This window comes from Lepidothrix coronata, unplaced genomic scaffold, assembly GCF_001604755.1.
Source record: "Lepidothrix coronata isolate B3197 unplaced genomic scaffold, Lepidothrix_coronata-1.0 Scaffold1, whole genome shotgun sequence".
Taxonomy (NCBI): Eukaryota; Metazoa; Chordata; class Aves; order Passeriformes; family Pipridae; genus Lepidothrix; species Lepidothrix coronata.
The window spans coordinates 3765295-3792899 of record NW_016690181.1 but is presented as its reverse complement, the minus strand read 5'-3'; the positions used below and the strand labels follow the sequence as shown (position 1 = coordinate 3792899).

At 43.3% G+C, this 27605-nt stretch overlaps 2 protein-coding genes across 14 annotated transcripts; one reads left to right on the top strand and one right to left on the bottom strand.

Moving 5' to 3' along the window:
- Nucleotides 1-688: 688 nt before the first annotated feature.
- Nucleotides 689-23738, bottom strand: ATG13 (autophagy related 13). 8 transcript variants are annotated; one of them, XM_017808102.1, is made up of 18 exons: nucleotides 23712-23731; nucleotides 18193-18274; nucleotides 17287-17367; nucleotides 16506-16625; nucleotides 16024-16070; nucleotides 15306-15446; nucleotides 14581-14621; nucleotides 13947-14043; nucleotides 13499-13597; nucleotides 12682-12772; nucleotides 10181-10279; nucleotides 8944-9054; nucleotides 7690-7823; nucleotides 6662-6779; nucleotides 5884-5961; nucleotides 5464-5580; nucleotides 4903-5031; nucleotides 689-3704 (listed from the first exon to the last, which is right to left on the bottom strand). In XM_017808102.1, exons 2-18 carry the CDS (start codon nucleotides 18259-18261, stop codon nucleotides 3627-3629), a joined length of 1650 nt encoding a protein of 549 aa, XP_017663591.1. In that variant the 5' UTR covers nucleotides 18262-18274; nucleotides 23712-23731; the 3' UTR covers nucleotides 689-3626. The 8 variants fall into 8 exon arrangements, with proteins under 8 accessions (XP_017663591.1, XP_017663599.1, XP_017663595.1 ...); XM_017808110.1 differs by having other exon boundaries at nucleotides 8944-9027; nucleotides 23712-23730; XM_017808106.1 differs by lacking the exon at nucleotides 23712-23731 and adding an exon at nucleotides 23414-23431.
- On the top strand, nucleotides 23538-26705 carry HARBI1 (harbinger transposase derived 1). Of its 6 annotated transcripts, none has more exons than XM_017808212.1 (3): nucleotides 23538-23623; nucleotides 24664-25393; nucleotides 25937-26705. In XM_017808212.1, the coding sequence occupies exons 2-3, from the start codon at nucleotides 24724-24726 to the stop codon at nucleotides 26311-26313; spliced, it is 1047 nt and encodes a 348-aa protein (XP_017663701.1). In that variant the 5' UTR covers nucleotides 23538-23623; nucleotides 24664-24723; the 3' UTR covers nucleotides 26314-26705. The 6 variants fall into 6 exon arrangements, with proteins under 6 accessions (XP_017663701.1, XP_017663719.1, XP_017663728.1 ...); XM_017808230.1 differs by having other exon boundaries at nucleotides 23610-23629; XM_017808239.1 differs by lacking the exon at nucleotides 23538-23623 and adding an exon at nucleotides 23886-24007.
- The last annotated feature ends 900 nt before the right edge of the window (nucleotides 26706-27605 follow it).

Here is a 27605-nt window from a genome sequence, read left to right as displayed (position 1 = left end):
AACCAGACACCCTTTACACTGCAGCTTAAATCAGCAGTTGTTATATTTACACATTTTTACCATCTTGTCTTTCCTTTAAAGGGAAGGTAGTGGCACCTTACATGGCATCATGTGTTATATAGTGTTAACTTTAGGCAGTACTAGAATACAGCTGTTAAGTATGGTTATTCTTTCCACATCTTATTAGTCTAACTCTCCTATCAGCTCAAAACATTCCCACTCTTTAAGCATGTAGTAGCAACAAAGTGCAATGCAAATTCTGCTGATGGGGTTTTCTGTCCCCCTTTTCCCACCCCTTTCCTTCAGGGACAAGTTAGTATTTCAGCGGGAGTGGGACATCTAGATAATTCGGTTTCCTAATTCACTGGGGAGGTCAGCAGGGTCAAACACTGTGTGACTGTTCCCCCCACCTTCATTTGGAACCAGCCCAGCACCTGTTCTGTCGGTCTCTCACTATCCTTCCAGCAGGTTGGTCTCACTATGATCTCACTGACTGCTCCAACTGTAATGTACCAGTCCATTTTACCCTCTCTGATGGAGGCAGCAAACTGCTCCATCCTGCACTCACTGATAGGCAGCTCTCTGACCGTTCTGTTTCCCGGAGGAGAAAGACGATGAGGTTGGGACTGTCCCAGACCTGTCGGTACATGTGGAGAAAAGCAGAATGTTGCTTACGTAGAAGTTTTATTGGAAATTCTGTGAATACTTGAAGTACACTGGAGACTTTCCAAAACAATACAATTTGAGGAGCCTTCCCCTCCACCCAAAGTATCTGTAAATCAGCAGCTACATACATACTGTCCTCAATATCGAATCAAGCAGACAGCTGCTAAAATAAACAGCCTTCATAACACAACCTGTGGCAGGCCACAGCAGTAGCTAGATCTTTCCTGAAGCAGAGCATTTGTGCAGTGGTCAGGAAACTCAGAGCCTAGATGTAGCAACTATGTGTTGAAACTGAGGAATGTCCAGAGAAGAGGCACCTAACTCATCCCTGGAGAATCTCTTATTGCTATGGCCATCCAGCTCAACACTAGCAGCTTATATAGGCAATTGTCCAGCCTTTTGAAATAGAAAAAAAATGTGCCACACCGATATTCTGCCTTATGAGATGTGGGAGCTGTAGCCATGTTAGGAACTACATCAGCAAATGAGCACAAGTAATAGCACTGACTTTCTAGATGGGATTAGCAAGAATGGCATGCTCTGCCAGCTCCACAGCTTGTCGGTGGAAGAAGAGCACAGCAGGAGTGCTGGCTAGGTGAAGTTCAACCTTGACTATTCTTCTCCATTCATACAGTGTGAACTAGCACTTTGCCTCCTCTCTGCTGCTCTGCAGCCCATAGTATCACTAGAGGAAGGTGACAAGCACCTGTCTGAGCTATTTACTACAAGTTGGCAGACCAGCTTCCTGAGCAAAGATGAGAGCCAGCTGATCCATTAATTCCTCGTGTTAATGCAATCCTTCTGCAACCCTTTCCACCTGTGAAACAAGGTGGCTCTGGCTGTGGGGATCAGATATTTATTAAAGCCCATGTAACTTAAGCCCTCTTATGAACTGTTTATCTTTGAAGTCTTCTTAAATGTGCATTTTACTTTGCACGGACAAGGCAATTTCCATGTGAGGTTGCTGAAAAGTTGAATTGGTTGAGTAAACTAAAAAGGTTCTGGTGGGTAACTTTCCTTCAATAAAGCTCTTACCTAGAGTTCCAGAGCTCACATGGCCTCCCACCAAACACATCACTCAACAAAAAAGTTGGGAAAATTCAAAGCATTTCATTGCTCTGACCTTACAATAAGCTCTGTTCTGAACTTGGCTCCTTGCTCTAGCAGTGGCACAGAAATAGTGTTCTGGAGTGGAGCTGGGGTTACCCTGTCAGCTGCAGGCAATATCTTTCAACTATGCATGCAGTAGAGCTGAAGAAGCTGCCACACAGCACTAACTAGAAGGCTGGTTACTTGGACACTGAGGAAATTAAGATGGTTCCTTGGTACTGAGGCAACACAACCTCACTTCTGGAGAAAGAAAGAAAAAGTGTTTTAGGACAGTAAGGGGTCTTGCAGTTGCTCACTCTAGTTACACATGGGAGGAGGAGAGAGAACCACAAGAAAATCCACCTTATCCAAGCTCCTGTTTAGTGTCACCGTTTCTCCTCCCATCCTTATATCGGGAAAAAGACAGCAGCCAAATCAACCATAGAGCACTGCCAACCAGTCACACTGTTGATGGCCAGATCATTACAAAAATAAAATTTCAGCTACTCAAACGCCAGCTGATTAAAAAGTACCATAAGCTTCCCCAAAAATGTGCTTCTTTGAAGAAGCTGCCTTCTGAATGACTGAAGATCACTGCGAATTTATCCATGCCTATCAGAAAACAGCTTTTTACCAAGTCCCTGCCGCTCCACTCCACTGATGTGTGCATTTCATTCTATCAACAGGCCCTGACTCGCTGTAATGGACACACAGTCCCGAAAACAGAGTATAATATTAATCAAGTCTGTCTTAGAAAATAAATATCTTGGATATTTTCCTGCAAAGAGAGACCAGTCTCACTGGCCAGGGTTCCATGGCACACTTGCTCTTGGCAGTGATCCAGGGCAGAATGACCCGCACTACTACATGAAAACAGAACATCTTTTAAATATAGGTTTCTTTAAAAGCAATAAATATTTTTGATTCTTAAGTTCTTCTATTAACCATAAAGCAGGAAGGTTTGCAAGGATTAGAGGAAAGAATCTTGGACTAAGACTCCTAGTTACATAACCCTAAAGAAATAGGATTCCTAGTATTTACAGTTACGTTTCAGAAGCAGAGACTATGAATTCAGCATCATCACAGCTGCTACCTGCAGGTTTGCCAGCAGTCAACACTGTTGAACTCAGCATGGCCAAATGTCAGTGCACTCGGGAAGGAAATGTGGAAAGCGCTTCTGCAGTTTCACTCCGGCTGATCAGCCACCTAACAGAGGACCTGGCACAAAACCACTGTGTAGAGACCCAGTTCCTTGGAAGCAGGAAAACAAAGGTAACTTGTGTTACACAGGTCCCAAAGCTGACTTCTCTCCCTGGGCTCCAGGCACGCACACTGAAGTCAGGATGAAATGCCCCGTTGTGTGGAATGGATGTCCTGGACTGAAAGCTGTTGAATCTGCTGAACTCACAGACCCTGGAAATGAGCAAAAGCTTTCTATGCTCTAACAGGATCGGAGACTGTAGGAAAAAGTCTGTTAGCAAGAAGCTCTACCTACGGAACTTACACCAGAGGACCCTTGGAGGAAGCTTATGGCAACTTTTCACAAAGCCCCTCCACATAGAACACAGACTGAGGAAAAAATAATTTTCATACACTGGAGTTTGACTTCCTTGTCCCTACTGAAGTCTTAAATTCAAAACTGACTGTGAGCAGGAAAAGCGGTCCAGAACTATAGGGTGGAAAAGTTGAGGAAAATCAGCAGATGAGCTGTATCTGCCGTTGAAGAGAGCAATCAAAGAAAGCTCACTTGATGGAAGGAACTAGTCAACGTGAGACAAAAGGTAGAGCAGGGGCAATAGAGATAGTTGTTGATGTCATCTCCAGGATGCCTTGAGGAGGAAGAACTGCTGCAGCAAAACTAGGAAACGGCTTCACTGCAAGGTTTCTACAAAAGCATCAAATTCTTTGACGTTTTTCTCGTGGACTGCCAGCTTCTCTGGTAATGAGTCCTGAAAGGGTAAAGAAAGGTTCAAGTCAGGGCTGATTCACAGCAGACAGAAGGAAACTTTAAACACATACTCTAGGATAGAAACTCTGCTTCTGAGTCTTGCAACCCCTCTCCACTGCTATGGGCTCCCCTTCCCATGTGCACAAAACCAGGAATCCTCTGGCAGCATCCAGCAAGTGACCCTGACAAGGGCACTCTGCCCAGAGTCTGTTTGTTCTGCAGGAACAGGAGGTGCACTGGGGGCTTTCCTTATGATATCCCCACCACCAGCTGCAGCACAATAACCTGCTCACGTCACTGCCTTCATCAAGTCACTTGCAGCTCTCAGCCTTTGGTGTTCATTTTTCTCCACAGTATGTTACAATGCCAGAGAGCCCAGTGGAGCACTCACTCAGACATGACTTTCACCAGTCACACCGGGACTTTACCTCTGCTCAGGCTGCAAGATCAGGCCTGATTTGCCACAAGTTTGACACCCCAGAGGGAGGACTAGTTTGGGGGGTTTCAATGACAGCCAAAGCAAGCACACAGCAGCAGCTTTCAGCTTCAAGACAAACATGCCAGTTTCAGAGGCTCAAGTGTGCCACAAATCTGCATTTATCTGGAACATATTAATGAGGGACTCCCTTTGGACAGGGTCTGTCTTCTGAGAAGTACAGCAAAGACATGGGGGCTTTTGGAGGAGGTCCAAAGGAGAGACACGAAAATTATTCAAGGGCTGGAGCATATCCTGTGAAGACAGGCTGAGAGAGTTAGGGTCGTTCAGCCTGGAGATGAGAAGGCTCTGGGGAAACCTTACTGGGGAGACCTTATTGTGGCTTTTCAGTACTAAAAGGGGGCCTTTAAGAAAGATGGGGACAGACTTTTTAGTAAGGGCTGTTGCAATAGGACAAGGGGCAATAGTTTTAAAAGACAGTAGATTCAGACTAGATACAAGGCATTTTTTTATGAAGGTGATGAAACTCTGTAACAGGTTGCCCAGAGAGGTGGTGGATGCCCCCATCCCTGAAAACATTCAAAGTCAGATTGGATAGGGCTCTGAGCAACCTGGTCTAGTTGAAGATTGGACTAGATGACCTTTAAATGTCCCTTCCAACCCAAACTATTCTATGATTCTATGAAGATACTTTTTTCAAACTAGGGGAGAGCATTATAAAGCATATATGATTGCCACAAAAAGAAATTTCAGGGCTCCATACCAAATCCTCTGCCATGGATTGCGCTCCAATGTCAATGGAGAGGCTGCTGAGTTGAGGGGGGTTCTGAAACTCACGGTAAAACGTCCCCAGGTCCATTGGAAGAATGTCATCTTTTGAAAATGCTGGTTTCTAGAATAAAGATACTGCTGTTAATTCCCATAGACATTGGCTTCCCTTTTGCTACAATCTCAGGTAAAGTCATTACCTGCTATAGTAAACATCTTGGCATTACAACCGTTGCTGCAATAATGCATATTAAATAACTGAAGAACAGTGAAGATCTATGGTTGTTGAGCAGTTGGAAAAGAGCATTTATTTGGAATCTGGCTCCTTTAGGCATTAGAGAGAGGATGCCAAGTCTAGGTATTTAATTGGTAGCTGCAGATTCCAAGCATCAGTGTCTTTGCAGTTCTGGGATTGTCGAGCTCTAGTTTGGAACTGTGAATCATGGGTCTTTTCCACTCCCATTGAAAACTGCTCTTACATCATTTGCCATCGTACAGCACCTGAAGCCCACCTAAGATGCAGGTGTTCTGTAAGAGCACTGATGGGGGCACTTACAAAGTCGATCATAACGAAGTCATCATGGGTGTTCCCTGTGCTGCTGCCACTGGAGCCCTCTGAGTGTAAGCTGCCTTGTAGAGGAGATTCAGTTTCTGGGGAGTCAGGAGGATTGACCTGCCCAAGAAATCAAAAATGGTGAGTACTGATCTTATGATCATGTCTGTCTGTGTATTTTGACAGCGTGGGGGCAGTTAGGAGGTTGGACAATAAACACACTACAGCAGGGGCAACAAACACATGCTGTTATTTGCATGTCTAGAGAGCCCAAGACTTCAAAACAGGAGACTTCTTGAAATCAAACAAATCTGAGTAACTAGTTATTTTCTCAAAAAACAAAGTCTATTCAAGGAAGAGAATAGCATGGATGTTTGCATAAGGGTTGCTGAGAAGGCACATATACCTCTGGAAGAGGCTTACCATGGGGTCGTTATCTTCCAGCTCAACATTCTTGGGAGCAAACATGGCAAAAGGAATGTCTAAGTTGGCCATGGTCACCTGAGGAGATTCAGCAAACAGAATTTCACTAAGACGCTCTGCTTACCCAGCACAGAACAGGATACTGAACGTCTTTGTCAGGCCAGCTAAAAATGGCCCAAGATCAAGTCAGCAGTTAGGCAGGAGGCTGACAAACTCATTTAAAAGGCATAAAATAGAGAGATGATACTCAGCTGACCTAATGCAGATACGTACCCTGAGGTGGGATTGCTTATATACATCTTGTATAATATAGGCAAAAATTAACAAACTGATAAAAATTCAAAGAATTCTCCTTCATCCATCCAAAAGGCCTAGAACAACAGCCCTAGGAACTGAGCAGAACTAAATGCTTGCTTACTAATGATGAACTGGTCTACTGCTTGTCCCTTCAAGGAAAAGGAGGCTTGCTACCAGCTTTCCCAGTTTATGAACACATGGCAGTGGCAGATCATTGCAAGACCCAAGTGCAGTATCAAGTCTTCTGTTCTCAAATAGGGTGTTGGCAAAGTGGGGCAAATTCAATGGCTGTCACATCTCAAAAGGATTTAATGAAAAACAAGCCTATAGTAAAACCTGGTAGGGAAATGCCACAGGCAAGAATATACACTCTCAGTCTCTGGGGTTACCCTGGCACTGGGGTGCTTTTTGCTCCTCTGTATAGGAACAGATGGAAGAAGAAGGGTATTATGGTGCCCTCTTGAGATCTACTGCTCGTTACCTGGTTAATGGGTTTGTTGACAAAAGCTCCCACCTTCCGGACAAAGATGGTTTCCAAAAGGTCATGTGGGGAGCCACACTTTCCTTCACTGCTGTTTGATACTGTTTCTGTGTCCTCGCTGGGGGAGGAAAATAGGTAACTAATGACTCATGGCACAAACAATACAGACAAATCTATAGACAAATCACATGCTTTATGAGACTCCTTCATTTTTCTTGGTTTACTCTTAATACTGGAAGAAGAACCGTTGTACCACACCTTCCTCCTCAGTCATGAGCACCAAAGAAGAGTGGACACTTGTGGAATCAAGATTTTTGTTTAAAGATGGACAAAAACTATTTAGTTGAATGGAAGTTGCTGCCAACTGAAATAAGCTTTTCTTTTTGGAGGTGGACTTTACACTTCAGAGTGTGCATGTTCATAGCAATTCCTGTTCATCACTTATTTTTTTCAGTAAAACAGATTTTTCAGTCACAGATCTCTCAGGAAGTGAGGGCAAGGACCAGAATTGTATCTGTCACTCAGTTTACAAATGCAGTAGTCTAGTACATTGCAACAGCCACTCCCAGTGTGACTAATTCACTGCATGGCTATTAGTTACTTCTAAGACCTGTTTGGGGTCCTACCACAGGTATTCAGAACTTTAAAACAAAAAAAAATGGTTTAGTCTTATGGAAAGAGGATTACTTAGATAGCATTTAAGACTCATTTGTGAACTCACTTCATCTTGTTTTACAATCAGCAAAACTAGCAGAGAGATTAAAAAAAAAAAAAGATAAAATTGATAATAAAGTTGACATAACAGAAGGATGTTACATTGCATAACAGGTTTAAATAGATGGGCAAGATCATTGTTTGGAGAAAGCCTGAAAAAGCCCCAGTCAGAGAAAGCTGTACTTTATTTTGGGGGATTAAAAGACAGTAGTTATGCTACAAAGAATAGATAAAAAGGGGAAAACAAAAAGTCTTATCTTAATAGGATTATAAATGGGCTAGCACAAGAGGTGGATCATCTAAAACCAACCTACCTACTAGAAGGAGTAGCTGCTGAGTAGTGGACTCCATCCAGTGGGGTGCACATCCTCTCTTGGTCAGCTTGAGTGCCATGTGCTGGCTGGCTAGGAACTGGGGGAACTCCCCCCTCTTTGCCTGGACCAATCAACTGAGATGGAGAGGAATGGTTGAGTTAGATACCTCAAAATCAAACAAACACCACAGTTCAATACAAAGCAGATTCCATTACGTTGGGCCCAAGTTGTGGGATTTTTGGCATATGACTGGGCTCCAGACCCCATAAGGCTGAGAGAGGTGTCAAGTAGAAGCTGATCACCACAATACAAACTTTTTTTATTCCCTACCTACTCTACTCCTCTCCACTTCAGGCCTGTTTTACACTGCAGAGCTCTCTGGCTATAGGTCCTCTGCTTCAAGGAGAGGAGTGGGGGGAAAAAAATATATCCTCTTGCTACAAGCCCATGGCTCCCTGCAGCTTCCTGAGAAGGGGAAGTAGAGAGGGAGGTGCTGATCTCTTCTCCCTGGGATACAGTGGCAGGACGCATGGGAATGGTTTGAAGCTGCACCAGGGGAGGTTTAGACTGGACATCAGGAAGCATTTCTTTGCTGAGAGGGTATTCAAACCATGGAACAGGCTTCCTAAAGGTGGTTGATGCCACAGTCTGTCAGTATTTTAGAGGCATTTGGACAATGCCCTTAATCCCAGGCTTTAACCTGGTCAGCCCTGAACTGGTCAGGCAGTTGGACTGGATGCTCATTGCAGGACCATTCTGACTGAAACTCTTCTATTCTGTTATCACCTTATCAGCAAAACTCTGGTGTAGCAGCAAAGTCACATGCAGAAAAAGACTTCTGTCAACTTTGCTTATTTGTCTGATGAATGAATGTAAATATGCCAATATGGACTGTCAGTGTATCCTCTGTCTAGGCTACAGAACTGTGCTTGCATAGCTATGGGGCAGCAGCAGCTCTGTAAGACAGGCAAAGTTTGGAATCAGTGACTTGCAGGTGCAGGCAAATAAGCCTGGTGCCTGCTCTCTCAGTGTAGTTTTTCCACATGACCCCTACTCCAGTAAACTTGGGCATGCTGAGGAGCCAATTCCCAGCTCTTGTGGAAGCTGCGCTTTCTCTATATTTACCTTACATTCTTTTCATTCCTGACAGACAGGATACCAATGCATGTACTAGCTTCAATGCCTCTCTCAGATGCACAAGTGACACAAATGGTTGCAAATACCAGCCATGCTGGTTCTACTCTCTACAAGTACCTGGTGAGGGTGTGCAGCATGCAAGCCACCAGCAAAGAGTACAGGATACCCCATGTCAGCTGATCCAACTCCCAGGGCAGCAGGCTGATAGGAAAGACGAGAGCTGGAAAGCTAGGAAAGACGAGAAAAAACAAGAAGGGCAAAGGGAGAGGAGAGAGGAAGGGGAATGCCCCACAGTCTGAATAATCACCAGTCACTGAAGAAGGAACAGGAAAGTCAGAGGCACAGCATTTCAGGCTGGCAGAAGGATTCCATTGATTCAGTGGAATCAATAATGAAGGTTATTGCTCTAAAAAGTTCTTATTGCTAAGTGGACTATTTGACAGTAGTCCAGGATATTAAGTCTGGGCCTTGAAAGGAAAAACAAGACTGGCTTCCTACACACATAGGAGGAGGCTGAGCAAGGTATGACTGACATCCAATCCCAGGGAAGCTCTGCCTACAGGCCGGTTTCAAATACTGGGAAAAGCATGGATGCCATCATCAACTTACTAAAGAGCTAATATTTAATACTTTTTCATCCCAAAGCAACTACACTATCAACTGTTTGAACCTACTCCCATTTCACATTAAAACAGCTGATCTTCCAGGCCTGTTCAAATAGCTTCAGTGAAAGAATACAGAGTCCCATAAATGTGCAAGGTAAAGGGAACTGGGAAGCTAACCCTTGTGAGATTGCTTTAGGAATGAAGTGTTGGAACCAGTGAAACCTAGGAGAAATTCCTTACACACCCCAGGTAGAAATCTACCCAGTCAGGTTAAATAAACTTTCCTGTTCTGGCTTGCTTGAGCTCAAGAGGAGCACTTCTTCCGGAGCTCGGTGAGCTCCAGCAGCACCAAGGCTGATGTAATTTACAGGGGTCAGAATGCACTGAACAGCACTTTTGCTCACGTGAGGCTGGTTAAGCTGAGTGGAGCACTAATGACTGTAAGGTTTAAGGGACACTGGCTGTTAACAGAAAACACTCAGAACTGTGCCTTACTACTTATGTCTTTCACTAACAATCCTGGACAGCTGTTGTGTTTTTAGGATGCTTAACCTGTCTTTGGGAGACCTTTATCTGCAAAGGCATTTAAGAAGCCAGTCTCAATAATGTGCCTGGCCCACTGTGGGTTCACCAGTCTTTCTCATGCACAACAAACATTCCACATTGTCAAATTTGTACTTTCCTGTATTTGTTTTGTCATGCCAGAGCCCTATTCTGGCCATGTATAGTATATTCTACTGACAACTCACTTGATGTGAAAAGGCCAGTCCCATCATTGGGACCTTCAAGGTGTCCGTCACCACAGGAGGAGGGGTCTGAAAATGTGCCTTTGTGACAGTAAAAACACACTGTGCACAGATACAGACAAACAGAGGAAACAAGGAAAAGAGAGAGAGTGAGAGGGGGGAGAGAGAGAGAGAGAGAGAGAAGGACTTCAGAGAAGAACTATGAAGAGTTGGATGAACTGAATGCTAGTGAAGAGGTTTTGGCTGCAGCAGCCACACCTACATATAGAGAAGTCTCAGTACTGCCAGAACACATTCATTTAGTAAAGAATTGACTGTTTTCCAATCTGAGTGAACCACTGAACACAGGTAATAGTTTAGTAAACCCTGACATGAACTAACTGCCAGGACTCTGTTCCCCAGCTAATTATAATTGGTACCAGCCAATTAGCAAGGAGAAAGCTGAGCAGATGCCAGAAAAAGTCAAGTAATTTTTTTTTGATTTTACAAATTACATGTATTTCAATACTCTCCATACATCCAGTACTCCTTATCCTCCAGCTTTCCGAGGGATCATATCTTGGCAAGTCTATGCTGCACTCTTAGAATAAAGGGTACTCAGACTATGGTGTAATTCAAACACACGAATGTGAAGAGAGAACTCCATCAACAGGAGCAAAGCTGCAGAAGTAAACAGTCTCACAGAGGGTACTAATGCAAAAAGGGCAATTCAAACCCATTTCAGTTCCATACCTCCCCCTAGTCATTTTCTTACCAACAGTTTTCATTTTTAAGAAAGCTTCAGCTTCATTTCTGGGAATTATTCATGGCCAGACTCTCTCCTGAAATTTGGGCTACTTCACAACACGCACGCACAGACACACACACACACATGCACAGATATGCTGTGCAAGCTCACAGGGAGAAGGAAGCAACTATTCCCTTGTATCATGCAGGTTAGGCCTCACTTTTACTGAGAAGGCAGGTAGAGATTTGAAAAATTTGCCTAGAAAACCACACAGTTCCCAGTATTTTCCTACATATTAAGTTGTATATAGAAACCTGGAGAAAGAAATTAACTTATTTTTTCCCTTCTAATTTACTTTGAAGTCCACTCTGCCAAGACAGCCTTAAAATTCCAACTGTGATAATAAAGACTGGCAGTTCCTTTATAAATAAGGGTACAGCATATGGCAACTATTAACCACAGGAAAAGCAAGAATGTAGGCTCATACTTAATGTGAATCCTCAAGGTTCATGTGATTTCATAAAGCTTTTCCCCCTCCGTGACAGCAAAGCTCATGACCCCTGGCAAAATGTCAACTTTAATGTAGTTACATGCACTATTACTGTTAAGGAACACTGGCACAAGCAAGCCAGTGGAAATTTCCTTACGAAACCTTTTGTATTTAACCCATTTTATGAAAATGCAGGACACAACTCAGCCACAAACTCATTTCCTGAACTGTGTATTGCAGAATAAGAGAAGCTTTATTCCATTAGACTTACTGTGAGCACTGGCTAATTAGTTCAACATTGCCTGATGCCCTGTCACCCAAAATCCACTTGACAAAAACACACTTCCTAAGACAGGCTCATTTCTAGCTCATTCATAAGCAGAATACATTCTGCTAAACCAGGCACACTAATTCCTCTGAAGCAGCAGAAAAACCCATGCCAAATTCTTTCAGTGTGGAACAGCATTCCAATTATTCTTCATTCTATGTTTCACATCGACAGCAAAAGAGATTTAGAGTCTTTAGATTGTCTTTAAAGATCAGCAGAGCCATCTGCTTGGCTGGACAACAGGGCAGGGCATTCCTGAATATTTAAAGCAACAGAATAACTGCAACTCTAGCCAAGTCTTCAAAATACAGAACTGTGGAGTCAGATACACAGGACAGTAAAAGAAGTTGGGAGTTTCTGGTTTTGATATTCAAAAGGAAGCCACTTTATTTTAAAATTAAACTTAAATGAAATTTGCAGGGGTAGGTGGAATTATAGAGTATTAAGTCCCCAGTTCAATACTATGACCCAATTTTTTCTTGCTGATACTTATTCCTGCTGCCCCAACTACTTTTAGATGGTCCAACAGATACAGCTTTTGTCTTTTTTTCAGTCTTTCTCCAGCATTTTCCTGGTATTTCAATGTTTCTGTCTCAATGTCAGTCTGTTACCCCCAATTAGGCTGTCTGGCATCAATGTCCTGAATTCCTCCTCCTGCAGTATCAGAATGTAAATGTGTAAGTACCCTGCTATCCTCTTTAAGCACATCTCAGCCCAGCTACAGGAGTAGGATCTTTTAATTTTTCTCAGTATTTCAGTCTTTCTAGTCCCCCCGAATTTTGTTGAAATTAGTGTCTAACTAGGTTTTACTCAGAGTATAATGACATAAATAACCCATACATTAAATTTTAATTAACAGCAGGAGGCTGCCTGCCTGCACAATAGCTGATGTAGGAATATGCACACTACTCTAACAGCAATTGCTCTACCTAAATTAAGAAGAGCCTGGTTTCTCTTACCTGAGATGGAGGAGAGGTGGAAAAAGATGAGGTACACACTTCTTGGGAATCTTCTACTGAGGGGTATACTGCACCATTGTCCTCACCAGCTCTAAAGCAGCAAGAAAAGTTTTCTAACTGAAATATTCTTTGAAACAAACAAATAGTAAAACACACCGGGACAAACACTGCAGGGAGACTGAGAGTATTTGGGTGGAGTTGAAAGGAGAATTATGAAGGGCTCTCATCTACTTGGCAGAACTGAGGAAAACAAGGTATGAAAACTTTCATTTTCCTCAGGCGTTCGCCTTCTACCCCCACATAAAAAACCAGAGGTGTTTCTAACTAATGCTTTTCTTATACCAGCTAATGCTATTGGCTTTGGTGTTAACAACCATTGTCAAACAACACCACTGGTCCCAGTCTGAATGCCCTCACACACATTTTAGAGAAGATGAACCTCTCATCTACAAAGAGAAATTAAACTCTGATCTTCCCCCAGTGGAAATATCTGGAGATGCATGCATCTGGACACGTAGCTGACAGCAGGATTAACCATTACACTTTCAAATTCCTTAAGGCAGCCAAGATTAAATATCCTTTGTGTCCAAGTGCTTCTGTAAGGACTTTGGGAAAATACTGGGGCTTGCTCACTCAGTCTTCTAGATATGAGGAGGAAAATGTCAACCTTCATCACAGGCTCAACCATGTCACTATGACTGACACTAATCCTCCAGTGTCCCTTCCCATGCAGCCGCAAATAGTGGAAAAGGCTTTGTATTTGGGCATAATTGATGCCTTCACCATGGCCCACAACTTCAGCTCAGTATTTCCTCACCTGTAATTGCAGGGATGCATGGGTGAAGAGCTGGGATAGGGACGGTCCACAAAGTGATCAATTATAATCCCCATGATAGGAGGGGTCCTCTCAAACTGCCTGCAAGGCAACAAGCAATGGTGTTATTTGCTTCTTCTCTCTACTCTCTTCCCAATTCATGGTGCCCTCACAGAAAACCCCTGTGTCTATTAATGGGACCAGAGCATCTTTACAATTCAGTCCTGTGACTCCAGGCATGTATCAACAATTTGGAGTTCTAGAGCCTGGCTCAGGGCTACCCAAATACTCCCCTTGCTGCAAGACTTAAGCATGAGAGAGAGTATTCTCCATCAAGGAGAATCTCAGCAGGAAAGGATAAGCGGAAGGGAAAGATTTAGCGGCTCAGAATATGAGGGGTTTAATAGCAGATTATTGTAAAACAGTTTCTGGCACAATCACATTTTCTTACCTGGTTGACATGAAAGCAAGGTTGATTCTGTAGGCACAAGACAAAGTGATGGTGCCCACTGGGGTACCCACTGTCCCAACACGGACTGTCTGGAAACCTGTAAGGTTAAGGAATGACTATCAGTTTCACTGATTATTTACATGCCGCACTTTTCTATTCTGAGGTCACATTATCTTATTTCTACAGTGTTTCCACTATCCCTTGCAATCTGAATTCCAAAGACGCACACAGAACCCGTAACAAAGCAGCAGCACTAGGCTGCCTTGCTGGTAGGCTTCACCTGCAAGACTTCTTATGGTGCTTCCTATCTTGGTTATCTTCCTATCTTAAAAAATTGTTCTGAAGTGCTTCTTGTTCCTTAGCAGATCATGATCTTCTTTACCAGTCCTATCCCTTAACAACATACATTCTTATTTCAGTTCTGGATCACTAGAGTCAAAATGGCAATCCCCCTAGACTTTGCCCAATTACCACCATTATACTTAGTACCTTATGACACAAGCCTTCACTGGCAGATCCAGATAAAAAGCATATGTAAACCTCACACTTTCCTCACGGCACTTAGGAATAGTAATAAAAGGCTAGTCAGTATGAAAAATAGTTCTGCTCTAGTTTGTGTGTTGTCTAATCATACCTTCTCCCAAGCCACTCAGTTGCACTTCACCAAAATATATCCTAAAGCAAAAGAAAAAAGAAAAGCTATTAGGTCCATTGGGGACATAATGCTATACGTGTCTTAATTTAATTTTATGAGTTGAAAGGCTGAAACTGCTTCTCCTCTTCAGGAAAAAAAAACCAAAAGAAATGGCTAGAATGCCCATCTCAAAAAAAGCCTTCCAGCTACTTCAGAGGAGGACATGTCATGTAAAAAAGAAGAAGGAAGAGAAAATGGTAGCTTAATACGAAATTTCTCTTCAAGTTTTTTAAGCTTCTGTGCTAAGTCTACAGTTCAGATCAAAAATGTGAAGTGATATAAAGCATCTTTAAAATGGAGCAGCAGGGCAGAAGTACACACTGGAGGTATGTGCAGTGTAGATAGGCATTTACCAAACACAGGCCAGCCACCGAACTGGACACTAGTAAGTACTTTAACCAGTGCTTTCACGTACAATTATTTTCACTCTTCCCAACACGGCAGGGAAACAACACTTCACAGCCTGCGCTTAATTTTATTTCAAATGGCTCCAATGGAAGCTATAAGGTGATACATAGCCCAAAGTTTTCTTCTCTTACTGTTCAGTATTAGTTAAATCCAAATAATTTATTATTCCTCATCCCTTTGTAACCGCATTTGCAGCTACACTGTGCAACTCTAGAGTTTCTGCTGTTTGTCTTTCAAATGGGAAATTTCTGCTTTACCTGTACAATATTACATATTCATGGCCCTGTTTCCTTGAAAGTCTGTAGGCTGGAGTTACCCTGGTTATAGCAAGCAAAGACTTCAGCAACAGAGACAGCCTGTTGTATACAGTGTATGAAACTTTGATTTCTTTGTCACACCTATAGAACACAAAGGAAAAAAAGTTAGTCTTTTGTTCCCAACTAAGTTGCTTGGTTTTGTTTGCTTTGGGTTTTTGTTTGTGTGTTTTGATTTGTGGTTGGGTTTTATTTTGTTTATTTTATTTTAAATAAAAATTAGTCTGGGCTGGTTGTTTAATGTCAGTTTTATTGGCAAAATGATACAATAAAACCCCAGTGTGGCTACCTGTATTGACCAACCAGCTAAGAGCCCTACTTCAACCTAGTCACCTGTTGTAGAAGTAATTGCTGAAAAAATACATGCAGCCTTCTATTAAACAGAAATATCTTTTCAGTATTAAAAGCATTCATCATTATCTGAAGAAGCATACTAGTTGTAATGGAAGAATGAAAAAAGAATAAAATTACTAGTTTACTTTCTCGACACCAATATTAAACAGTTTGACTAGTGCATTACACAAAGGGGAGTTCCCTCTGAAGTGTTCCTGGCCACACAGCCAATATGTGCTCGTTGATCACCACGGATTAGCCACATTTCCCATGTTCATCAGCTAAAAACTACAAACATACACAAAAAATGTGTGAAGAATGCACTTACTTTTCATTCATTTCTAGACACCAAAGTTCCAGCTCCATGGAGTCCCCCTGGATGCCAAACAAAGGCTCATTTCAGAACACAGACTTTTTCACATCTCATTAATGATCAGCAATGGCCACACCTCTCAACAAAGATTTGTTTCCTGGCTCCCACTTTCTTGTAATGCAATGACAGAAAAGGTGCACTGGAAGTCTCACTGCACAATTACATCACCTGAGAGAACACCTTCCTCAGAATGGCTAAGTTCTTCATGGTCTAAGAAACTAAATTTTGCTGCTCTATCATTTGTGTGTTTGGCCTCACATATTTGCAGTGAATTGCTTCTGCTAAACAATACATTTCATTAGCATACTACCTAACTTAATAAAATTTAGATATTTTCACATTGTCTTGGACTAAAGGTGCTCTGGTGGGTGATATAAGATTCAAGTCAAAAAACCCCCACAAACAAAAAAGGGCATCTACTTTGACTCAGTTCTCACCTCTGAGGTTTTGAGAGAAATCTCCACGCACATAGACCGTCCAACAGCAGGTAGCTGTCCTGCCAGGGCTTTCTTTGCTTCATGAGTAACCTCTGGTATATCTTTGATTGCCAAATTGAACTGCAGAATGAAGGAAATGATTCAATTTTTTTATTTCTTTGAAAAACTTCCTAATAGTACACTGCAGACAGGCTTATAGACCCATGTATAACATACTAGGTCAGCGTCCACTGAAATATTTATGAAACAGAAAATTTCCAGCTGGGCTTAGGCTCTTCATATTTGGAAATATTTCCTTGGCTGCTAATTCAAATGTTTTTCTAGATACTGCCATAAAAAATTCACTCCTTTTCTCTCACTTGAGTGCTATCTTCACTCACAAAGTATCTTGAGTCTTTTCAATTTTAATAAAGCCCATTACTACAAAGTCCTGAATTGCAGAGTTGCAAACTTCTGACAGAATACAACTCATCACCTCAACCCCAGAAGATCTTGAAAACATGCCTTAACTGGCAGAAGATGCTGAGAGGCACAATTTGTCTCACCTCTACTCAGCCCTGAAGAGTCCAGAGTGATTTGTTGCATATGAACAATAACAACCAAAAAATATCCACACCCCAATGAACATAACTGAATACAGTAGCTATTCTTTGAATAGTTATCATAGTCTGCACAAGACTGTAACAGTCACATGGTGTTCTCACCACACACATGTGTGTGAGTGCACACACACACACAAACACACAGGGTTAAGGATTTGCTTTAAAAAACATGACCTTACCCAGTCAGAACCTGTTGGGGAGGATGATGATCGGGTACAGATTTTCTCTCCAAGTCGGGCCTGGACAATTACTTGTACCGTCTGGAATATAAAGGAAAAGATACATACTCATGTTTTGGGCTCAGCAGAGCCCTTAGTTCAGAGTTAGACAAGTTTCAAGTAAAAAAAATGAAAGGGCTGACCAGGATATAGAGAAGCAGAGTTTGCTTCACTGATCTTCATGTCCAGTCAATTTAAATTATTACATGTAACAGGCAAATGTATTTCAGAGAGAAAATCATTTTAGGCTGACCTTTCTCTGTAATAACATGAGGTGACCAAATCAATTTTGCAATCAGGAGTTGCAGTTTTCAGTATTAATGAAACAAAATTTATATCCTGAACCTAGACAACTAAAAGGAAAATCAAGTGCATCTATACATGTATACCAAAGCCATTGTCAGAGTATCTACTTGCATCTATGTACCAAGTGAGGCCAAATTTTATAGTTACTTATCAACATAATTCAAAAGAACATTCTGGTATTATTGCTTTTGGAGGCAATGTGAAAATTGAGATACACCGGAAAGAGTGGAGTCCAGCAGAAGATACCACCTAGCAGCTGGATGGTTTGTTGTGTTGATAGAAACCCAAAGTTGACAGAGGTTTGAAGTGCCTACGACTGATTCTAAAGCAGGACACTTCTGGGGGATGAAAGAGGATTTGAAGTAGAAAAAAGGAGAAAAGATGTTTTCACAGTTACTCTCAGGAATCTCCTAAATTTGACATCACCTTTTCTTGCTTTGGTCTTCAGCAAAACAAAAAAAGAAAACCAAACCCCATGTGGTTATTCTAGCCACAGCAAGTATGTTGGGTCTTTTTCTTAAACAAGAAAGAAGAGGCATTTGTCCAAAGGAGAGAAGTTACCTTTAAAGCAAAAAATTTGATGAACTTGTCCAGGTCCTTCCTGTCCTGGGAACTGAGATCAGTGTCCATTGCATATGGCAATCTGAAATACAGCACAGGTCTGGGAATGAAGTCTTCCTTCAGCTTTCTGTTTACATTTCAAAATATTTTTGCCATTAGAGGCCACCTTAAATGAAATGAACTTTGGAGTGTGAGTGTGAGGTATAAACACGCACTACTAGTTTACCTGGTCAGTGCAAAGATAAAAATAATGAAAAAAACAACAAAGGAAGTTCAGAATTAAAACTCACTACAAGTTCTCCGATTTTGCTACCTTAATAAAAAAAGCAAAACCAGCAACAACAAAACCCCCAACCAACCAAACCAAACCAAAAAAAACCCCAAAACACTCCTACACTGACTGGATGCTATACCAAGCTATCCAGGAGACATGGCAACCTCTGCTTCAAAAACTATGTATATTCAGCTATCAGCACTGGTCAAAAAAAGGCAAATTGTTTTCTTGAATCTGAAATTCTAAAAACAGTATTTCAGCGGTATTTCAGCAGACATTAAAATCTATATAATAAACCACTGCTAGAACAGGCTACGCCCCTTCTTTACTTCTAACAAATAAGTGCTTGTAGTAAAACTGTACAGCTATAAATTTACCTACAATCAACTGAAAAGACACAGTTTTACCAAGGAAGAGACCAAAGTCCTCTGTTCATTTCTCCTGAAAGCTCTGATAACAAATAGTTAGCTTTCACATTCACACTGACTTGTTTTTCCAAATACGATTGTTTCCAGCAACACAATGAACTTGCAAAGCATCTGAAGCAAGGCAGGGCAAGGCACTAATCTGATTTCTGCCAACATCACGTGACATGGCCCAGGATAAAACACAATTTTTCTGTCTCTCAGTTTCTTCATATATAAGTTAATAATCGTACAGAGACCATGGAAAGGAACGCCTTAATTAGTAGCATTAACTGTACTTTTTGCTCATAAGCCTTCCAAGTATTAATTCACCCTTAACTCCTGTTGCTGTTTTGAGACAGCTAATCAGCCTGAAGCAGCTTGTCAAACACCACGTATTTACGGAACGTGCTGCTCCTCACAGAACCATTGGCGATCTGAGGTCAAGGGAGCACGAGCAGCTGCTGTGCACAATGTTACTCAGTGTTCAATTGTAAAGCAAAGACTGAACTTGCAGCAAGGTATGCTATTTATACAAATTAAAGCCTAGCAGGACTAAGGGGCTAATAACCATGTTCACATAGAAGATATCTTTAATGACCACACACATGCAGGACTTCTATTCAAAATGTCTCAGTTAACAGCAATAAAGGCCTAATGCTTTAGAAGCATCATCCAAGATAGGCTGCTAGATAAGAATACTGCAACTTATAGAGCATTTTATACAGAACAGTGCTGTTTTTTGAATGACTCTATAAAAAGAAAGTTGGACATATAATACGGTTGAAAAGTTCCTAGGCTATATTCATAATTCATCTCCTAGTCCTGCACAGTTCTTGTTACAAAATATAAATGTGTAAAATAAAACAAAACAAAAATAAATTTGTAAACTGAGAACTAACAACAGGAGTCATTCAACATTGGATGCATTAGCAAATTATCCTTTGGATACTTTAACCTTCTCATCAAAACTATTATACTTTCTTTCCCTGCCTTTACCTCCAGTAGACTGACATTACAGACCTCTTTTACCTTAGGGGGGTTCAAAAGAAAGTCAGCACTTAAAAGCACTGTTTAATTGATGCAGCACTCCAAATTAAAAAAAAAAATAACCCTTTAGTATAGACACTTCCCACTACACAAAAACCCCCAAACCAAACTATAAAACATGCAAGAACGACCTGTTAATATTCTTTTGAGTCATTAAGTGAAGCACTGTCAGGGCTGAGGAAATCCGATATTTACAATAAAACCTGGCTGATACAGGTGATAAAATACTGCACTAAAAAATACTTTTTTTTTTCCCCTCAGCAAAGAGAATGCTGACATTTAAATAGCGAGAGAAATCAAACTAGCTTTTAATTTGAAAAGAAGTGAGAGGGCATTTCTTTGCAATCCCAGGAGAAAGAGGCAACAAAGTATATCCTGATGTTGTGGGAGAGCTGTCAAATGAAGCACATACACTTGCCTCATGCAGCTGGAAAAAAATTTTTATATCGACTATTACAAAACATTTGGAAACTAATGGAAGGTCTTAGGCTCACTGGTCTGTTAGGAAAGGAAACAAAGATGATCATCTGCAGGATTCTCGGTGCAGTATACGAATTAGTTCTAATGACCACACAGCCAAATATCTCCAGAGGAGAGAAACAGCCACCAGAGGTATGTCTTAAATTGAGGTTTCAAAGAATGAGAGCCCCATGGTTCTGCCCTGCTGCAGCAGAATTTGGATTCTTCCTGCAAGATCTCAAATTATCTGTAACATTCATGAAACATTTGGAAATTCATACTGTTACCTCTGAAGCTTCAAATGTCAGCAACAGTTGACTCACTAGAGCCTGAAGTAGAGCAGAAAGTACGGGCCAAGGTTTCCTGTCAGGAATCTGTAATTTCAGGGAGAAAACGGGACTTTGGAACTCAGCTTCTGAAATGTGTAAGGTAAGGGCTGTCATCTGATGACCACCATCTCCTCATTTTTGTAGAAGGTCCTCTAGTGATTGCCTGACACCTGCTAAGGCTTAGGACAATGTTCACCTTTACAATAATTCTTGATGAGAGTCAAGATGGAGCTAGAATTACAATTTTTTATCTACAACAATTCTTTGGTACTCTCAGGTTACCTGTTACAGCTGACCAGAACAGGAAGAAAATTCTGTAAACTTAGTTCCACCAAACTCATTCAACCTCTCAGGTCCTGTTGCAATGCCAGCATGGCTCCTTGTTAAGTGCCACTACTCGGGTATATGCTTAGTTAGAGGAACGTGCTGACTACTTTTACACTGAATAACAACTAGAAGGAAATAACCTTTGGTCTAGGTTAGAAACCTACAAATGACTGATTTCCTGTCACCTAAGTAATCCTTTCAGTAAACTGATGTATTCATAGGTAATAACAAGCATCTTGTCCACACGGCTTTTTGCTTTGTCTCCCTCTTCCTTTTTATACTATTGCTTCTATTTACATGCCTCTGTCTTCACTTTGCTGTGAACAGAAATATCAGAGATGGATGTTTAAAGGAGAACTGCCACACGTGGTTCTTTTGACTAAAGCCTTATTCTTTCTCAGAAGGTTGAGGCAGAGGTTTATCCAACAGTTTAACATTTAAGCATTGTGCCTTATACACTCTACTGCTACTTACGCTCTCCTTCTCCAAGGAGAAGGACACATCAGCATAAGCTGGTGGCGCTGTTTGCATGATGCAACGAACTGTAAGAGCCCTCCCCTTCATGCCTTGGTACATCCCAGGGGAACTACAGTGACCGGCATGCCATGCTCCAACTCGGGAACAGCCCCGCTGCAGGCAGATACCTGTAACCCAGCACACAACAGGTGCACAGGAACACCTGTGAACTCCGTGACATTATAGTACACGCTTCATACATGGGAATTTAGCGTGTACATGTCTGACACGGACATAAACAGGAAAGGAGCAGAAGCACCTGACACATACCAGGCATTATTCATGCTGCTGGGGAAAGCATATGTAGGCTGCTTCCATCACCTCCTACATTTCACTTTGAGCCATGGCTGCTAGAACTTAAAGTCATCCTGCTTTCTTTTCAAATCAGTGCAAAATAATTACTCACGGTTCCTATCCCAGAGTGAAATTAGGGATGAAACCAGAGTGGGTGTCACTGTAAGGAGAGGGCTGTGGACTGCTTCCATCCCAGATGTTCATTCCCTGAACTATGCCCCCCAGACCAGGCTCTTGTCCCTACCACCCTTCCAGAACTTTGTTAATACAGGACACAAATCCAATCTCCAAGGATGTCCTATGAGAAGCTCAGAAAAGTTCGTTGAATCATTCAAGTGAACAAGAAGCAGATGGAAGTTTTTTGAAGGTTTTAGCAGAGTGCCTCTGGCTTGACGGCCAAGAAAGCTTTCCTAGAATCAACCCCTTCAATGACCAAGAAGCTTCACTGCAAGCACGTATTTTAAGCACATTAATAAGCAACTATAAAAAGATCTCCATAAAGACAGTGCTCTGTTTCAAGGCTGGGCCTACAAGTCAAAGTCCATTATCCTACAATTACTTAAAATTAATCTCCATTTTTCCTTCTTAGTAGGTTAGTCAGAAACATGGGGAGAGGGAGGGAACAGTTCTAAATTTCAAGGTATGACACACTAATTCTTTAAAGTTCATGGATTTTTGTAGAGGCAATTAGAGTAGACTCTAGCAGAAAAACTATTTCACATAATATAAACATTCTTATGAAATGAAAAGCATGACTAAGTTTTGACTGATAAAGAGGTAATTTCTCCTCCTGATCGGGAGACAAATTTACTTCATAACCAATAAATGATTCTGCATCTTAGTAAATATCTTATTAAAGCCAGCACTGCCAGCTCCACTGACTTAGAAAGAAAATTAAATAATTCCTGTTGACTGGCAGTTACTGTACTTTCCTAAGGTCTAAAAATGGTATCAGTTCAAAGGTCCATCCTCTCATTTTGTTTGTCAAGCCAAAGTATACAGACTAAACTAGAATCTGCTTCTACATACCCTGTACTACAACCACCAACATAATCACCACCTCTCAACTTCTGTATGAACACATGTTCAGAAAAGTTAAGATTATACAATACCATTTAAGCAAAATAAAGTGATCCTGTATGATCCTTCCAGACACCTAAATATAGCCTGGCTCATCTGAATGACTTACTTCTTGCCACAAGGAGGAGTCCACCAGGTCAGGCCACTTCTGTAATAATTTGGAGATGCTCTAAACTTCATTTGCATAGCAAACTAATTTTCAGCTAAGGCAGTAATTTACTGTGTTTTTCCCCCTTGCTATGTGCCTAGTCACACCGCTCTTGTCACTTGTAAGTAGGCAGTTCGGACGCTCAGTCCAAAGCATCCCTTTTCTACTGTTCGCTGACGTGGAAGGTCTCTACTCTCACCAAATCCACGGGAACAACTCTGGCGATGCACTAAGAACCATAGCTCCAAGAGGAAAGAAAGATACAATAACCCGATCTTTCCTAACATACAGAAAACTCGCATGTTACAGGAAAACTACACAGTGGAGTGTGCGGTCTCACCTTCTACTATTTCCAACAGACTTTAAATTTCCAACAGGTTTTAAAAGACACCACTTTTAGAAATTCCAGCGGGCCCTATCCTCCCCAGTCTCCACTGACAGCCACCAGCCGTCAGGAAAACGAAGCCCAGCCGACACGAGCCTGTCGGGAACCGACCTCCGCGAGCAGCGAAGTCAAAGCAAAACGCAGACACGAAGCCGCATCCCAAAGGTTAAGGTCCACGTCGCAACCCGCTCCCTCCGAAGGGCCGCCCGCAGGCCCACGGAGCTCCCCCCGCCCCGGCCCGGGCCCGCGGTACCTGCGCGGGGCCGGCAGTGCTGGCGGCGCGGCGGCTCATCCCGCGCGGGGGCCCCGTTCACCCGCCGCGCCCCGGCCACGGGGGGGCTGCGCGGCCCCGGGACCGCGGCCGCCGCCTCCAAGCGCCGCGGCCGCCGCGGGGCTCCGGCCAGCGCCCCTAATCCTCCTCGGTGCCGGCCCCGGGGTCTCGCCAAGAGTTCAGCGCCGGCGGGGGCGTGCGGCCGGGGGCCAGGCCGGGGCTGCCGCTGCCCTCAGAACCGCGGGCTGCCCCGCACCGCCACCACCGCCATCGCCGCTGTTTGTTTTCATCCGCTGCGGGCGGGGGGGGGGAAGGAAGGAAGAAGGGAGGGAGGGGAGGAGGGAGGTGCCTGGGTGTCCGCGGCGGCACTTTCCGCAGGGAGCCGCCACTCCCCGCCTGCTCTCGCCGCGCCGGGACCGCGGGCCGGTGGGGCAGGAGGTGGCTGCGGTTGAGACAAGCGGGGCAGCGCCCGGCGCCGCTCCCGCCGGGAGCCCCTGGCTGTGGCGAATCTACCGCGGCGAACGCGGGGCCAGGCCGGCGGGGACCGCTGGGGAGCGGCCTCGGGGCGGGTAAGGGCCGGGCCGAGCCCGCGGGGGTCGGGCCGCCCGGGGGTCAGGGGCGCCCGGAGTGGGCAGCGCCCGTTGGGCCTGTGGGACCCCCCGACCGGCTGCCCGCGGTTCGTGTCTGTCCTGCCCAGGCGGTGGCCACTGGAGACGGCTCCAGCACACCCCCCCCGCCACGGGAGGTAAATTCCTGCCAGCGCCGGGCAGAGTTGTCGGCTCCGCGGTGAGCCCACCTGCTGCCACCCCTGTGTTTTTAAAAGCAGATACAAAGAAGTAAAGATATTTGCTGGATGGTCAGCGTAAAAGGAAAATAGCAACGGAGCTCACCAGTAACAACTGTTCTGAGTCTCCTTCCCCTTTGCTTTATGCAGGTGAAGCCTCTGGGAAAGCCCTGTCACGGAGGAGCCCCAGGGGACCCCTGGCCGTCAGCCATGGCTGTACCTATCGCGGTTCTTGACTGCGACCTCTTGCTCTATGGCCGTGGACACAGGACTTTGGATCGCTTCAAGCTGGAGGATGTCACAGACGAATATCTAGTATCCACGTACGGCTTTCCCCGACAATTTATTTACTACCTGGTGGATCTTCTGGGTGCCACTCTCTCACGCCCTACGCAGCGGTCCAGGGCCATCAGTCCGGAGACACAAATACTTGCTGCATTGGGTTTCTATACCTCTGGCTCCTTCCAGACTCGCATGGGGGATGCAATTGGCATTAGTCAAGCCTCCATGAGCCGTTGTGTTGCCAATGTAACTGAGGCATTGGTGGAAAGAGCCTCACAGTTTATTCACTTTCCTGAAGATGAAGCTACTGTGCAGAGCCTAAAGGACGACTTTTATGGGCTGGCAGGCATGCCGGGAGTGCTCGGGGTGGTTGACTGCACCCATGTGGCAATCAAAGCACCAAATGCTGAGGACCTGTCCTATGTGAACCGAAAGGGTCTCCATTCCCTGAACTGCCTGATGGTGTGTGATGCCAGAGGAGTCCTCCTCAGTGCAGAAACACACTGGCCAGGCAGCCTGCCCGACTGCACAGTGTTAGAGCAGGCAGCCCTCACAAGCCAGTTTGAAACTGAGCTACGTAAAGATGGCTGGCTACTTGGTAAGCCAATTTTTCCTCCTTCTTCTCAGTGGAAAGTCTACTATATATTGTCTCCTTATTGAGTCAAGAGCCTCAATGCTTTCCTGCCAATTGCTTTGAGATTTGTGATTCAGTTTGGACAATCCTTACCTTAGAAGTTTAGGAGAGTAACTTCCAATCTGTGTTTTATACAGTCTGATTATTGTGTGTATTAGTTTACATTTATTCTGTTAAAAGCTTGTTTTAAGTATCTTACACCTTTCTAAGCTGAATTATGCCATTTTTAATTCTAGATAGGGTCCCAGTTCGGCTGTCTTTCACTGGTTTATGCAGTAAATGAATTCACTTAAAACTCTTCCATGTGTTCTACCAGGATTTTCTTGAGTAAAACTGAATGCCTTTACTTTGTCACATTTGTAAACTGGAGTTATTGTTGCCGTTTCACGCCTTCTGTTTTAGCCGGAGAAATAAGTTATTCTGTATCTGCTGTACCAGAAAACTGAGAGTGAGGAGCTGAAATCTGTAGCTGTGGGTGTGTAACCTTCTCCTTTTCACTGCTAACAGGTGACAGCTCCTTCTTACTGCGGACGTGGTTGATGACCCCTCTGCATATTCCCGAGACACCTGCGGAATACCGGTACAACATGGCCCATTCTGCCACTCACAACATCATCGAGCGGACGTTCAGAACCATTCGGTCGCGTTTCCGCTGCCTGGATGGCTCCAAAGGCACCCTGCAGTATTCTCCAGAGAAATCCAGCCACATCATTCTGGCCTGCTGTGTGCTTCACAACATCTCCCTGGAACACGGGCTGGACGTGTGGTCTTCGCCAGCCACAGGACACATGGAACAGCCGGAAGAAGAGTATGAGCAAATGGAATCAGTGGACTCGGAAGCCTGTCGTATTCGTCAGGAACTTTTACTTACTCATTTTAGCTAATGTTGTGACAGAGAAAAGGCTTCTTACAGTTCATCTGGGAAGTTATCCAGAGCAGATATGCCCCTTTGTCTTCTTTAAGTCAGTAAAGACCAAGCAGATGTGAGACAAGGAGAAATTTTACACTCTTCATTTCAGGCGAATTTCTGAACTTCTCTCAGTTTCGTCAGAGATGCAATTTAATTGTTAAAGTTTTACTGTTGTGATACTTAGAGGCTCCCCTTTTACCTGACTTAGAGAACAATGACTAATGTGACATCAGTGAAGAAATTTGGGAAGTTGCCTTTGATAATGATGAAAAATATGTAAACCTTGCACTTTTTTACAAAGCAACAATTCTATGCTACTGTGTAACCCAAAACACTTATGATTGATTTTTAAACAGCATTTCACACAAATTAAAATTCCATGTGAGCTCCTGTCTACGATGAATTCATGAGCAGAAAAGCAAACATTTATCTTTTTATTTGCAGGTATAAATTCTTGCTAAATACCTTTTTGCTGTTTTGCAAATCTCACAAAACCCAATGATTTCTCTGAAAGCTGAACTGTGTTCTGGGAAGGGTCTGGCTTTTTGCTTGCACATATCTAGAGAGTCAAGAAAAGTTGAACGTTTCTTCTTTCCCAGATAGGCTGGAGAAGACGTTAAGCTATGGTTGACTGTCAGGTACTTAACGGACATCAGGACATAGGCAAGTGAATGTTAAGAGTCTCGTTTTTACTAGGTATGTCTGCTGCAACAGGAGACTTGTCATCTTGTTGGCTGCTGTAAAAGAAATTTCAAGGAGTGACTGGGTCACAGAAATTGAACTGATTGCAAAACTTCTTCGTTTAGATCAAGCTGAGGTACAGAAAGGCTGCTCTAGCGCTGCTGGCAATCTACCTCTTCAGTGGAATGAGATGACTGATGCACACTGTTGTTGCTGGCACAAGGCTGGGCAGTTTCCTGGCAACATTCTCCTTCTAAAAGGCTCAAGTGTTTCCAAGGATCTCATGACAGCAGTCTGAGAAAATTTTGGTTCTTACATTTTATTGTTTGCTGGGCAGTAAATGAAACAAAATATGGGGAATGCGGAATGCTACAAAATTGTAGCTACTTAACGCAGCAGTGCAAACATCTGGCACAGCAGGTCTGTCCTTTTAGGGGAAATGAGCCTGGATTATGCCCCACATTTGAAGACTACAAGAGTATGGGATGTATTTCGAAGTGCAGAATGGAGAGGCAGGATTAGCTACAGTCTGCCAAGTTTGCAATGGCAGTAAGCATTTTCTATCTTACAGAAAACCAAGCATGC